The sequence below is a fragment of the Antrostomus carolinensis genome, unplaced genomic scaffold (assembly GCF_000700745.2).
Source record: "Antrostomus carolinensis isolate BGI_N321 unplaced genomic scaffold, ASM70074v2 scaffold9494, whole genome shotgun sequence".
Classification (NCBI taxonomy): domain Eukaryota; kingdom Metazoa; phylum Chordata; class Aves; order Caprimulgiformes; family Caprimulgidae; genus Antrostomus; species Antrostomus carolinensis.
The window spans coordinates 5,646-19,752 of record NW_010311561.1 but is presented as its reverse complement, the minus strand read 5'-3'; the positions used below and the strand labels follow the sequence as shown (position 1 = coordinate 19,752).

General features: G+C 56.1%; 1 protein-coding gene across 1 annotated transcript in view; it reads right to left on the bottom strand.

The window, feature by feature from the left end:
- Positions 1 to 10,126, bottom strand: part of NLRC3 (NLR family CARD domain containing 3) — a gene marked incomplete at its 5' end in the record, with an annotated part of 11,168 nt that extends 1,042 nt beyond the window's left edge. The window contains 15 exons of the mRNA XM_010166772.2: positions 88 to 171; positions 288 to 371; positions 682 to 765; positions 1,028 to 1,111; positions 1,218 to 1,301; positions 2,261 to 2,344; positions 3,133 to 3,216; positions 4,233 to 4,316; positions 4,425 to 4,508; positions 5,022 to 5,105; positions 5,396 to 5,479; positions 6,139 to 6,225; positions 6,484 to 8,227; positions 9,300 to 9,560; positions 10,032 to 10,126. Coding sequence (XP_010165074.2) covers positions 88 to 171; positions 288 to 371; positions 682 to 765; positions 1,028 to 1,111; positions 1,218 to 1,301; positions 2,261 to 2,344; positions 3,133 to 3,216; positions 4,233 to 4,316; positions 4,425 to 4,508; positions 5,022 to 5,105; positions 5,396 to 5,479; positions 6,139 to 6,225; positions 6,484 to 8,227; positions 9,300 to 9,560; positions 10,032 to 10,126 — 3,111 coding nt within the window. The remainder of the gene's footprint in view (positions 1 to 87; positions 172 to 287; positions 372 to 681; positions 766 to 1,027; positions 1,112 to 1,217; positions 1,302 to 2,260; positions 2,345 to 3,132; positions 3,217 to 4,232; positions 4,317 to 4,424; positions 4,509 to 5,021; positions 5,106 to 5,395; positions 5,480 to 6,138; positions 6,226 to 6,483; positions 8,228 to 9,299; positions 9,561 to 10,031) is intronic.
- Positions 10,127 to 14,107: the final 3,981 nt, after the last annotated feature.

Here is a 14,107-nt window from a genome sequence, read left to right as displayed (position 1 = left end):
GGTGCTGAGCTAAGGACTGGGGTCCTGGACACCCCTGGGGAGCAGTGTCACAGCCATGGGGGCTTGGTGGCCCCACCGAGCACTTACTCCAGGATCTGCAGGCTCTTGTTGACCATCAAGGCTTCTGCCAGGGCTTGGGCACCAGCTGCGCCGATTGAAGCCACTTGCAGGCTGCAAGAGAACAAGGACCCTTCAGCGCACGTTGTGAGGTGTCCCTGGTGTGCTAATTAGAGAAGCTAATGAGCCAGGCTGCAATGCCAGGGCCCCACCACAGCTTGGATACTCACTGGAGATCTACCAGGGTTGTGTTGACCTTCAGCGCAGCGGAGAGGGCGGCCATTCCCTCGTCTCCGATGGCATTCTCCTGCAAGCTAAGACATGCACGTGCTTCCTCTGCCCACGGACCGGGCACCCGAGGGCAGGGAGATGGGCAGTGAGGGGCCACGAGCGCAGGACACGGTGTGCCAGCCTGTCCCAAATGGCGTGGGGGGTCACCAGGGTCACCATGTGCTTACAGCATCCCCGGCCAGGGACACGTGGTGGGGACACAGGACGGACTGGAGCACATGGAGGAGGCAGCAGGCAAAGCCACCTCCCCTGAGCAGCGTGAGGGCAGAGTCCTTGGGCAGGTCCCTGGAGGAAGGTGCTGCCCAGGACCTGCCCACCCGTGTCCCCACTTACTCGAGGCTGGCCAGGCTGCTGTTGGTCTGCAGAGCTTGTGCCAGGGCCGTGGCAGCTTTCGCCTGGATGAAGTTCCACTGCAAGCTGCAAAGAGGTGAAGCCCAGGGCTGTGAGGACACCCGATCCCTGCACCCTCAGCACCCACCCGCTCCCACCCAGCATGGGGGAGGCTGGGAGGTGACCCATGCACAAGACCCCACAGATCTATGTGGGGTGGCACAGCACATGTCCCATGGAAGGGTGACCTGATCTCACAGCCTGGAGGGGCTGAGTCCCAGGAGCACTGTCCCAGCCCCATGTCCATGCGAGGGGCTCCAAAACCATCCAGGTCCAAGGGGAAACTCACTGGAGGGACGTGAGCGCCCGGTTCTCTCTCATGGCTAAAGCGATGGCCTGGCCGCCCTCGTCGTGCAGCAGGTTGGCCGCTAAGCTGGAGGCAGGGGACAGAGGACACCAGTCACACACACAGCGTTTGGGACAACTCCAGTGCCACCACTCAGCAGTGTGGGTGCCCTCCTGGGGCCCATGGGACTTACTCCAGCTTCCTGAGGGTGCTGTTGGTCCGCAGGGCGTGGGCAATGGCGGGGCCCCCCTCCTTGCTGATGGAGTTCTCCCGCAGGCTGGGGAAAGACATGGGGCTGGGGAGAGGTGGCCAAGGCAGGACTTCTGCTGCTCCTCACAGTCCCCCTCACCCCCTGCTCTGAGGCTGGGACCATCTATTGCAATAGACAGACTGTCTGCCTTGCATCCCCACCAGCATCTGCATCTCCATCAGCATCTATATCATCATCAGCATCTACATCTCCATTCCCCACATCTCCATCAGCATCTACATCCTCATCAGCATCTACATCATCAGCCCCTACATCTCCATTTCCTGCATCTCCATCAGCATCGACATCTCCATCAGCATCGACATCTCCATTCCCTGCATCTCCATCAGCATCGACATCTCCATCAGCATCGACATCTCCATTCCCTTCATCTCCATCAGCAGCTACATCTCCATCAGCATCTACATCTCCATTTCTTTCATCTCCATCAGCATCTACATCTCCATTTCTTTCATCTCCATCAGTATCTACATCTCCATTCCCTGCATCTTCATGCCCTGTATCTCCATCAGCATCTACATCCTCATCAGCATCTTTGTCTTCATTCCCTGCATGCCCATCAGCATCTGCATCCTCATCAGCATCTGCATCTCCATTCCCCACACCTCTATCAGCATCTACATCCCACCAGCATCTGCATCTCCACTCCCCACACCTCCATCAGCATCTACATCCTCATTAGCATCTGCATCTCCCTTCCCAGTGCATCCTCCAGCCATGAGCACTGATGCCATCGGGGCACTTTCCCGGCCTCCTGTCCCTGCTGCCATCGTTTCATTGCCCGACACATCCCAAGGGGAGGAACCGAACGATGGTGAGAAGATGCTCGCAGCCAGAGGAGGGACAGAGGCTGCTATCAGCATCCCAGAGCACTCGTGGACACAACCAGGCAGAAGGAAAACTTCTCACATCCCATGTTCCAGCAGCAGCTTTTGGTCAGGGTGGCTGGAGGGACTGTCACTTACTTGAGGCTGATGAGTCCTTGGTTAGAGCAGAGAGCTGCTGTCAGCGCCGTGACCCCAGCACTGCTGATGGAGTTGCTCTGGAGACTGAGACAAACAGGGGAAGGAGTGAGGATGGGCCAGTCTTGGTGTCACAGGTGAGCTGCGGGGTCATGGTTGGGGTGAAAAGTCCCATTTTTCCCTTTCACTGAGAAACTGGCATCTCCCAGCCATGGAGACGGGGAAGCCAAGGCTGAAGGACCAACTTTGGGAGCAGCCAGGCCAGGATCAGCATCTCCTGCTCACCACAGCAGCACTGGTCCCCGCCAAGCAGATGTGACGGGGTTTGCCAGCACTTCAGGGCAGCCATATCCCCAGGAGGTGTCACCATGGCTGCAGCTCAGCTGGGGGTGGGGTTCCTGCAGTCTTTGGGTCCTTGTCACACCATGGGAAGCTGGTGACAGAGCCAGCGCTCAGCTGCTTGTCCCCAGGAGCCATCAGCCCTCTGCTCCAGCCATTCCTCTCTGTCTGCCATTCCCAAGGGGATGAAGGTTCCACCATCCCACCCTGACTGCCAGGGCACAGCCCTTCCTCCTTAGCCAGTTCCCATCACGTTTGAGAGAAGACCCAAAGCTGCTGGTATCCTCCAAAGGAGAAATAACCCGTCATCTGGGTTGAGGGTCAACACTTCCAGTGCTCCCTCGGTGAAGGCGGTGGGGTGATGTCCTCCCTTCATGGGGACATGGAGTGGGAGAGATGTGGGAAGGATCTGGGGGTACGAGGGACTCTGGGGGCAGGGGAGGGAGCCTGAGAGGGTGGGAGGTGTCGCTGGAGTGCGGTGACTGGTCTGGGCTCTGTTGGGCAAGCAGGAGACCAGGCATGGAGAGGGGACTTACTCGAGGCTTTGCAGACTGTGGTTCGTCTTCAGAGCTTCAGCCAAGGCAACCGAGCCGATGTCTCCTACTGAGTTGCTGGAGAGTCTAAGCCACAAGAGGAAGAGCAGATGTTACCAGCGGCTGCGCTGCAACCAGCTTAGATCGGCTGGCAAAGGACTCATCCCCCCAGGCTCCTTCTGCTCCAGCAATAGGCAGGGAACTCACTGCGGTCTCATTTCCAACCTACAGACACCTTGGATCTTGTAGGGTGGTTCGGAGCTGGAAGAGCTTTTAATGTTTCCACAGGGCCTGAAGACCTGCCACTGGCCTCTGCTGGAGGGAAGACTTGGCCTCTCGATTCTTTACGAGGCTCCCTGCATCCCCAGAGGTCATAGAGTCACGGATTCATAGTGGTTGGAAAAGACCTTTAAGATCATTGAATCCAACCATGAACCCAACACTGCCAATTCCACCTCTAAACCATGTCTCTGAGCACCTCATCTACCCATCTGTTAAATCCCACCAGGGAAGGTGACTCCACCTCCAATGCCTAATGAGCCTTTTGGTGAAGAAATTCTTCCTCACATCCCATCTCAACTGCCCTGGCCACAACTGGAGCCCATTTCCTCTTGTCCTGTCCCTTGGTCCTTGGTTGAACAGACCCACCCCCACCTCTCTCCACCCTCCTCCAAGGGACTTGGACAGAGCCACAAGGTCTCCCCTCAGCCTCCTTTTCTCCAGGCTCAACACCCCCAGTTCCCTCAGCCACAAGGGAACTCAGCACACTTGTGCTCCAGACCCTTCCCCAGCTCCGTTCCCTTCTCTGGACACGCTCCAGCACCTCCATGTCCTTCTTGGAGTGAGGGGCTCAAAACTGAACCCAGCACTCAAAGTGTGGCCTCACCAGTGCCGAGATATGGAAAGCATCTCCAAAGGGTCACTCCAAAAGCAGCTCTGTGGTCCTTGCCCCGCTCCACCCATGCCAACCCCCTTGGGCAAAGCCAGCAGGGTTGGTCCTGCAATCGCATGGCCCAGCCCTCCCATCGCTCCTGCCCACAGATCCCAGGAGATGTCCCCATCCCTCCGCCCCATCGTGTCCCTCAGCCTCGTGCTGCTCTTACATCAGCTCCTTCAGGCTGCAGTTCTGCCTCAGCGCCTCTGCGATTTTCCGGGCCCCGTGGCCTCCGATGGCGTTTTTCTGCAGGCTACAAAGGTGAGGAGAACACCCATGAGAATCGAGTGCCACGTCCCCATCAGTGGCACCTCGGTCTGCTGGGTGGCTGGGAGGGGGACAGCAGGTGCCGGTCACTCACTGCAGGGTTGTCAGCTTGTGGTTGGTCAACAGGGCCTCGGCCAGGAAGGTGGCACCATCCTCCTTGATGGCGTTGTGCTGAAGGCTGCAAGGAGAGAGGAGCAAAGCCTTGCACAGCAGCCACCGCCGTGGGGCGAGGGGCTGTGCAGGGTGGTGGTCATCTGCCCTGGTGTTTGCTTGTCCCCATCCCTGGATGGGGTGTCTAACCCCCAAACATCCCTGCCTAGGGGTCTTCCTCCTTCCTCTCCCATGGGAGATGCCTCCAAGTGTGCACCAGCACCCTGTGAGCTCCTGGATGAGGGATGGACCTGGACCTCAACCTGGACCCACTGAAGTTGAGAGGCAGGTAGGTCCCAACATCTCTGGCCCAGGTCTGCCCTGGTCACCAGATCTCTGTTGGCTCCACTCGTACCAGGTTGTGCCCAGGTTCTCCCCTGGTCACCAGGTCTCTGTTGGCTCCACTCGTACCAGGTTGTGTCCAGGTTCTCCCCACCTGCTGGTCCTCAAGGTGGGGAAAACCTCGATGGGACAGGAGAGGGCTGGATGGAGCTTGTCCCATATATCTGCTCCCAGAGGTGCTGGAGAAGTTGAGACTTACTTCAGGGAAAGCAGGACTTGATTTTTTTTCAGCGCATCAGCCAGTGCTTTTGCTCCGGTGGGGCCGATGTTGTTGCTCCTCAGGCTGGGGTGAGAGCAGCAGAAAAGCCAAGGTGAGCAAAGCCAGAGCAGCACCTGCCTGGTTAACGCCAAACACCTCCACACGACACCATCTCAGACACCGCTGAGGTGGGACATCAGGCTGGCAGCTCACAAGAGTTACCTCCACCTCTTGAGCTGGGGTGGCTTTAGGGGCTGGAGACTTTCCCCAGCTCGGTCAGGCTGGTGGGATCCAGCCCCACCGCTGTGGCCGTGGGACAGGTTCCCCGTGGGGAACGTGTGCGTGGCAGGAGCTGGTGAAGGGGGGACACTTACTCCAGCGCCGTCAGGCTCCTGTTCACCACCAGCGACCTGGCCAACGCTTTGGCTCCCTTATTGCTGATCTGATTTTCTGCCAAGCTGCCCAGAAGAACAAAAATGGGGTGTTTTTCAGGGAGAGAAAGAGACTTTCACAGCCCCCGGCGTGTCCCAGGCTGCAGCTGGGATGGGCGAGTGGAGGAGAAGCCATGAGGAGCGTTTGGTTCATGGTACAAGTGGTGGATGCTCTGAGTTCCGCTCTCCTGGGGTGGACACCAGGCAGAGGATTGTGAGGACAGGGTGGAAGGGGAGTTTCTAGACTTCAAATTAATTTATGTCATGGAAAGGGAGCTCAGGTGGGAGCGTGGGGGACTCCACATGCAGCCATGAAGAAGGAAGGGCAGGGAGGTGGGGACAACACTGTCTGGGGCCAGGCATGTCCCTGTGCGGGGGTCTAACAACCCTGGACCTGACTTGGGGAGCAGTTTGTTGGGATACTCCATGGATTTCTACCCAAAACTTAAGGAACAATGTGTCCCAGGAACCTGGGTGAGACAGACTGCCCAGCCACCTCATAGACACAGGGGGGTAAGGTCACTGTGCCTGGGTGCAGGAGATCGTGTGGAACCATCCATGGCACTGGGCACCCTGGGGAGCTGGTGGGAGAGACGTTCCTGAAGGACCTTCACCCTGGTTTTGAGTTGCCACCAGCTCTGCTCTGCATCCCTAGGAACAGCCTATTTCCCTGGGCCAGGTCCTACCTGAGCTTCTGGATCTGGCAGTCCTTCACACTCAGCACACTGCCCAGCAGCTCCATCACATTGTCCTTGAACTGGTTATTGTCCAGCCTGGAGAATATACAAGGAAAGAGCAAAAGGCAGCATTTGGAGAAGAAAGTGGAGAAAGGACTACCCTCCTGTGACTTCTGCCCATCACAGGTGGAAAAACTCAAGCACAGAAGCAGAGCTGACCCAGTGGCATCCCAGGTCAGCTCCCTGCTGATGGACAATGTTGGTGGACCCACATCTCCCATCGACACCCAGGATTTTGAGTCACAGCCTGGAGTCTCTGCTTGCTTCTCCTTGTGCAATCCAACCAGGACTCACCTGAGGTTGTGGCAGAAGAGGAGCTGGGAGAGCAGGCTCTTACAGACGTTGTAGGTGAGGCAGTTGGAGAGGTTTGTCTCCTCCATGCAGACCTCAGAGACCTGCAGGAGATAAGCCAGGGCAGAGCAGTTCACAGGGGTGAGCATCCCAGCCAAGCTCTCGTTCTTCATTGCTTCTTCCACAGTCTTGGCGATCTCCGTGTGCTGCATTTCGTGCAGGCAGTGCATGGTGTTCACCGTGCGCGAGGAGATGACGTAGTCGGTGTTCAGGCAGCCCTGCAGGAAGCTGATCGCTTGGCTCCTGAAGCTGTTGTGCTCGTCCTTCACCAACAACCACCCAGAGAGCAGCTTGTTCACCTGCGGGGAGAGGAGCCCAGAGAGAAAACGTACAAAGATGTCCAGCTGCCTGTCCTCTGCCTGCAGTGACCTCTGAACAGCGCTCTTGAAGTGGCTGAGGAACCCCAACTTGGGCCAGGACACCCCGCTCTCCGTGAAGAGGTCAAATATTGCCCGTTTCGCCGCCATATAATAATAAACAGCAGCTAGGAACTCCTGCATGGTTAAGTGGGAGAAGGAGTAGGCTGAGAAGGTCTGCATCTCCTCTTTGAGGAGGAGTCGACCACACAAGCTGCTCTGCAGCAAGGACAGGTCAATGCCGTAGGTCTTCATGTCCTGCTCGTAAAACACGTATTTCTTCTTGAGCAGCCCGTAGAAGGCCAGTCTGCCCAAGCTGCCCACTAGCTTCTTGCTGGTGTTCACAACCTGCTCGATCCTGAACGTGTCTCTTGGTTTGTCCGGCCACTCGCTGCTCAGAGCCATTTTAAAATAGTAGGAGTAGATTTCTGAGAGGGTCTTGGGGACAGTGGTTGCTTCTTGAGATGGGTCAGTGCTGGATTTTAGATAATAACCAATGGAGGAACCAGAAATCCAGCAAAAGCCAGGAACGGTGCACATGACGTGTAGCGACCTGTTAGCCCTGATGTGATGCAGGACTTGGACAGATAGGTCTTTGTTGTCAAGGAACATCTGGTCCAAGAAGTCCTTCATCTCTGCTGCTCCAAAACCTCTTATTTCCGTCATCCGGTCAATGAGCCCCCCGGGGATTTGGTTGGCTGCTGTTGGCCGCGACGTGACCCAGACAGAAGCCTCCTGCAGCAGGTTGCCACGTATAATGTTGGTGATCAAGTTGTCCACTTGGATCTCCTTTTTGGGATCGGTGCATACTAGCGTGTTGGAAAAATCCAGAGGGGTCTTGAACTCATCCAGGCCGTCGAGGATCAGCAGGGTCTTGGCGGCTCCCGCTGAGATGCAGTTGGGCTCGGTGATGTGAGGGAACGCCAAGCAGATGAGCTTCTCGGCAGAGAGCTTCTCGTAGGTGTTGAGCTCCCGGAAGGTGAGGGGCAGCACAAAGATAATGTCCTTGTTGATCTCCCCCTTTGCCCAGGTGTAGACAAACAGCTTCACCAGTGTGCTTTTGCCAATCCCAGCCACTCCGACAGTGACGGAGATGCGAGGTGGGATGCTGACCTTGGAGAGAGGCAGGAAGAGCTTCTCCAGCGGGATGCTCTTGGATACATTTCGTAGGCCCTTGGTGGTTTCAATCTGCAGGATGTCGTGCTCCTTCTGCTGGATATCGGTCAAGCCTTCTACCAGCAGCAGGTTCGTGAGTCGCTGGAGAGGACCTGTCTCCAAGCCATTGCCATAGTAGCTTTGGAGGCTCTCCAGATGCTTCTGCACCATGGGTTCTGCACAGAGGGAAATGAAATGGAGGGGTGAGGAAGAGGATGGCAACCAAAAAATGCAAACAAGAGATGCTGCTTCACTTTTCTGCCTTGTCCATGCAGAGGGGGAACCACACGGGGCCCCAACGTCTGGGCAGGAAGGTGTGTGCCAGGGTTCTGAGGGCACTAAAATGGCCCTGACCAGCCTCACCCATTGGTCCAGGAGCCCATTTAAACTCAGCTCTGGACCTTGAGCCCCTACCTAAGCTATGTGGTAGGACCACTTGTCTACAGTGCCATCACACCTGTGCCTGCTATAGACCTTGTTAATGTGGACCTTCATTTTGAACCTCATCATTCTACACTTGCCTGGTGACCACTGGATGATGTCTGACCCTGGTTGCCCTTGCTGGACCTGATCCTGACCTCTGGATTGACTTCCCGGCTTGAACTCCAGCCCTAACTCATTGCCATGGACTTGCCTGATGAGCTGGACTCTTGGTTGAACCTGGTGACCTTCTCTGGACCTGCCCTGCTCACCTGGCTCAGGTACCATGGCCCCTGGTACAGCATATTTAAATTCTCCAGCAAAGGCTGGACAAGCAGGAGATGGTGCTCTGAGAGAGTCAGAGCAGACACCAGCCAAGGTTGGAGCCTTCCAACCAGGAGGGAAACCTTTCCTGGCAAGAGGTCTGCAAGGAGAGCCTGAGGTTGGGGAAGCCACCAATGAATGGTCAGGGATGCCCAGCTGTCCTCCTCTTGCCATCCTCCTGATGATCCCAGCCCAGCTGCTGGGAGTGACTGGTGTGATCCAGACACTGGAGGACATTAAAGACTCCTTGAGCTGCCCAGAGAGATGTGCTGAGAGCAGCAAGGGGCCTGGAGGAAGGTCCCTCAGACCTGGCACACAGGACTTGTCACCCCTTGTCTGTGTCCTTCCCCAGCAGAGACCCTGGAGATGGCACCATCACTTCCATGGACACTCCCATCAGAGCTGCCAACGCTGCCCAGCTCTGTGCACACCTTCAGGTGCTCCAGCAAGTGCCCATAGGCAGGATGTGTGCAGACACCCCGTGTTGGGTCTACCATGGCCTACCATAGACGGTGATGTGGAGGTAGAGCTGGGAATTGGTGGTCTCGATGAAGGTCTGCAGAGACTGGGAGGCGTAGCTGCCCTTGCCAGCCAGGACGTCCACCACCACCCTCACCTGCTCGGGCAGGGACCTCGCCTCCTGCACCCGGCTGGCCTCCTCCACCGTGAGGAGGTCCAGCCTCCGCAGGTAGCAGATGATCTCCTCCAGGAACTGCGGCGAGATGGACCTCACCAGCTGCTTGCGGTAACGGTTGATCCAAGCCTCTGCAGAAGAGGAGAACAGGAGAGTTGAGTGGTGAAGAAGCCCTGGGCGTGTTGCTCAGGGGTGATGGGGAAAGGCAGCAGTGGAGCACCCCATCTGACTCAGAAGGTAAAGCAGAGCCCTCCAGAGCAACCTGCCAAAGTCCTCCTTGAGATGATGCCATCCCAAAGTCATGGCAGGCTGTTTTGTTGAGCTTGGTCAAGGCAGCAGCTGTCAAAATTGGAGTCAAAGAAAGTGAAGGACACACACAATCATGAAGTGACATTTCCTCCTGGAAACCAAGCCCGTGCAGATAAAAGTCTGAGCACGTTCATTTATCTTTGGAGACAGCTGTTCCCCCTATGCCAGCATAGCAATGCCCAAGCCCTTGGACCAGGAACCACTGTCAGTCCTTCACATCTTGGCGTCCTACCATTTTTGAATCCAAAACTCCACCGAGATGATGGATCTCTGGCTGCCCAGCCACCACCCACCTTCCATCAGAGGCCTCCCGTGACATGGGTGATGCCGGGGTGAGGAGTTTGCTGTGTTGGCAGCAGCGCGGCCGTCCCCTGGGCCACCTTGTGTCCTCCCAGCCAGCTCACAGCGTCAGTTGAGGCTCCTCAGCCTTTATCCATGTTCCTGGTGGAAGAAGAGGAGAAGCATCAGGAGCAGCATGGCAGGGGGCCCACCTTGAGCTAATGTGGTGCTGACTGTGGTTGAGCCAAGGGTCCATTCATCAGCTTTTGGTTAAGACCAGAGACCCCAGCACTGTGGGACCTGGCAGGGACCCCTGTGCCATCCCTGTGTCACCTGGTGAACACCTGAGTGCCACCGCTGTCACCAGAGGGACAGCAGGGCTGTGAACCCCTCGTGTTTTGCTTCTGAGTGCTGTGAAGGAAGTTGTGGGGCAGCAGGCAGAGCTCTGAAGGGCCCGTTTCGGTTTCCATCCCACCTCACCACCATCCAGAGCTGCTGTCAGGGTTTGCCGAGCGCGACCAACACCACCACATCCTGTCGCAGAGCTCTGAAGATGCTCCGCTTTGGGCCACGCTGGTGAATCATCATCTCCTGGGTGGAGAAGGAGCATCTACCTGCTCCCTCCCCCTCGGCTGCTGCCGAACCGCTGAGGGTTGGGTGCTTCATTTTTAAGAAGCGTTTCTACTCGTTGACTCCAGTTGTTTTTAGAGCAGAGGTGGAGAGGGAGATGCCTCCACACCTGAGAGCGCTCCCAGCTTCACCTCTGTGAGCAGATGGCACAGTGCTATGGCCTCTCCACCAGCCCCAGAGTCATCTCCAGGAGCTGGTTGTGTTCAGGTGGGAACACCTCAGCCCCGTGGGCTGTCTGATCACAGCAGTGATGCAAACACAGTGTCCAAGTGCCCTGGCCCGTGTCCTGGCACAGCATCCTCACCTCCACCTGGCCTACAGGATGCTCTAGATCCATCTGACCACAGGTCAGAGGCACTGCGAGGAGGTCGCTGCCCACAGGCAGCATTGCCTTTGCCCAAACCCACTCATGAGTGGGACATGGGCACCATGGGGGCTTTGGTGCAGCCTCACCAAGAGGTCCAGGTAACACTCGCTTTCTTTGGTCAAACCCAACCTCTTCCTGGGAGAAAGCACAAATGTGGCTTGACCAGGGAAACTTGGAAGAGTCTCTGGTCCTTGGTGCAAAGTTAAGGTGCTTGGGTCATCTCCTTTGCAGACTCTTCCCTTCATCTTCCTGTGAGGAGATCCATGCTGAGGTTTATTTATCCCACCAGCAAACACAAGGGCGCAGCCACCAGCAGCAGCCCAGCCATGCAGGTGGTGGCCGGGCTGCAGGAGGGAGGACCAGGCACAGCATCTCCCAGATCCAAGTCCCTCATGGACCTCACTGGCTGGATCTCTCATCAAGACCCCTTCACAGCACATCCTACCGAGCAAGGTAAGTGCCCGAGTGACAAATCACGAGCCCATCCCCACCTGCTGAGGCTTCACACGTGGCTTGGACAAGCCCTTGGAGGGGTGTGGGGTGCTGTTGTAGCTGGGTCTGAACCCATAACCTTTCCTTCCAGGAGGAAAACTTGGGTTCTTCTGCTCTTCCTCAGCTGCCCAGCTCTGACCCCCTGGTTTCAGAGGTGGCAGAGGTACATGTTGACCCCAGCAGTGATGGTGGCCCCACAGCAAAGCTCTTTTCTCCATATACAGGGAGCAGTCAGGCTGTGGCAGCAGCTCGCCTTGTTCTTCACCCCCCAAGCAGTGGCTTGGTCAATTAAGATACCACAAATTAAAGGAGCTTGGTGAGCAATTCACAGTGAAATTTCCACCCTTTGATGTCTTCTTGTCTCTCACTGGTCTGGAAAGTTCAATTAAGTCTCTGCACACAGCAGTCCCTGGGTTTCATCTTTGTTGTGCAACCAAGAAGACAACCAAAATGCAAGGAGGTTCTGCTGCTCAGGGTGATGTTCCCCACAGCCCTTCCTCTGCTGGCAAGAAAAAGCCCTTTGAAGGGGGAAAGCCTTCTCTAAGGCTGGACATTATTTGATCATGTCCTCTGGTGCTACTTTCAAATATGATCCCACTGCTGGAAACCAGCAGCTGTGGGTCAAGCTCATCCAAAAGCATCTGACCTGGAGAATAAAGCAGCAGAAGACATAAAGCAGCAGAAGAAATAATGCAGTGGCTGCAATTTTTTTCTGTTTCCAGTAGAAATGTCTCAGGTGCAGCTCTAGGGCCACCCAGTGACACTTGGAGGCTGCGGCCCAGGAGGATGAAGGGTGTTACCTACTCTTACATCACTTGTCTGAAGGGTAGAGACCAGCCAAAGCCAATCTCTGTGACCCCCATAGAGATCTGAGGTGTTTCCAGGACATGACCCAGTCCATCCCAAGGCTGCCAGGTTGACTTGTCTTCTGGAAGTGTCACACTGCCCTGTGCCTGAGGCTGGAACATGGCACCCATGGCCACCACGCATGCATGGAGCTCAGCCCTGGCTTTGCAGCTATTGCTCGGCTGGGATCAAGCACGGACAAGTGCTCGTCCCCACCCCACCAGCAGCTGGAGAAGCAGTGACCCAGCGATGGTTTGTGGTTGCCCTGCCTTGCTGCCTGCGTCCCTGGAGTACTGGGATGAGAAGCTGGAGGGTGGGACACTGCCCAACCAAACTGGTGATGGTGTCTGCAAGCCTCAGGGAGAAAAAGGGAGGATTTTGTTGGCAAGAACTTGGCATTAACACTTTTTTTGCCTCGTGTGGTCCAAGAGCCCAGCCCAGGAGAAGATCCTCCCATCTCAGGGTGTCCAGTCAATGCTGATGTGTTCTTCTAGCGCTTCAATATGACGTCCCACCGTCTCCACGTCCCACCATCCCTGCATCCCTCCACGCCTGTTAGCAGAGGGTCCATGCCCAAAACCCATCAGTGCCCAGGAGCCACAACCACCATGCTGGAAGGACCCTGACCATGGTCATAGACAACCCTCTGCCAAAGAGCCACTGCGTTTTTCACCACACGTGTCCTGTTCCAGGATCCAAACTGCCTGGCATCGACACCAGAAAACATGGACATAGACATAACTGCTTTTGCTCATCTCTAGCTCTAGGGACATACATGCACTGTTGCTCCTGGAAGTCTAACATGGACCAAAAGCAGCTTGCCAGGAGATCTGAGATGAAGGAAAGTGGTGGAGTCCCTTGAACACCATCTCTGGAGGTGTTCAAGAAGCGTGTAGGTGTGGTGCTCAGGGACATGGTTTAGTGCTCATGGTGGCAATGAGTTGACAGTTGGACTGGATGATCTTAGAGGTCTTTTCCAACCTTAATGATTCTGTGAAGGGACAGTCCTGGGATCTCCACAGCATGAAGGTGGCTGGAGACAGCAGATATTTACTGCCCTTCTGCTCTACCTGGCCTCTGAGATCTTCCTCCTGCCAGGAGGTGGCTTTAGTTTTCATACATCAGCCATCGCCCCCTGACAGATCCATCATCCTGTGCTTTGGGAACCTGCAGAGGACTCAGGACTGTCCCACCCCAGGAGCTGTTGCAGCAGCCACCAGCAGCATCATGGCCACATCAGGCTGTGACCCTTGGGGGTCAGAAATCCGTGGTCATCACCACGTGGGGCCTCATGGGCAGGTTCAGTGGCAGCGTTAGGGGATGCTGGCTGGCAGCTCAGGCAGGGCTCTCCAGCCCACAGAGCCTCGGAGACCTGACCTGCTGGGGTGGGACAGGGCTGAAGGGCATCTAGATGCACACCAAAGTGCTGGGCAAGAGCTCCTGGAAGGCTGCGGGGACCCACAGATGGAAAACGTTGGGCAATGGGCTGATTTGCATATTTAGGTGGGTTTTTAAAGCTTTTTCTATTAACTAATAATTGCATCATGAAGCAGGTACCTGGAGGAGCAGAGAAATGCCCACTCCAGCACAGCTCCATCACCCCAGCACAGAATCACTGAATCATTGAAGTTGGAAGAGACCTCTAAGATCATCTAGTCCAACCATCAACTCATCACCACCATGGCCACTAAACCATGTCCTTGAGTGCTGCATCGACACACAGAAACCCTCAGCCCAGCCGTTACCTTCTCCCCA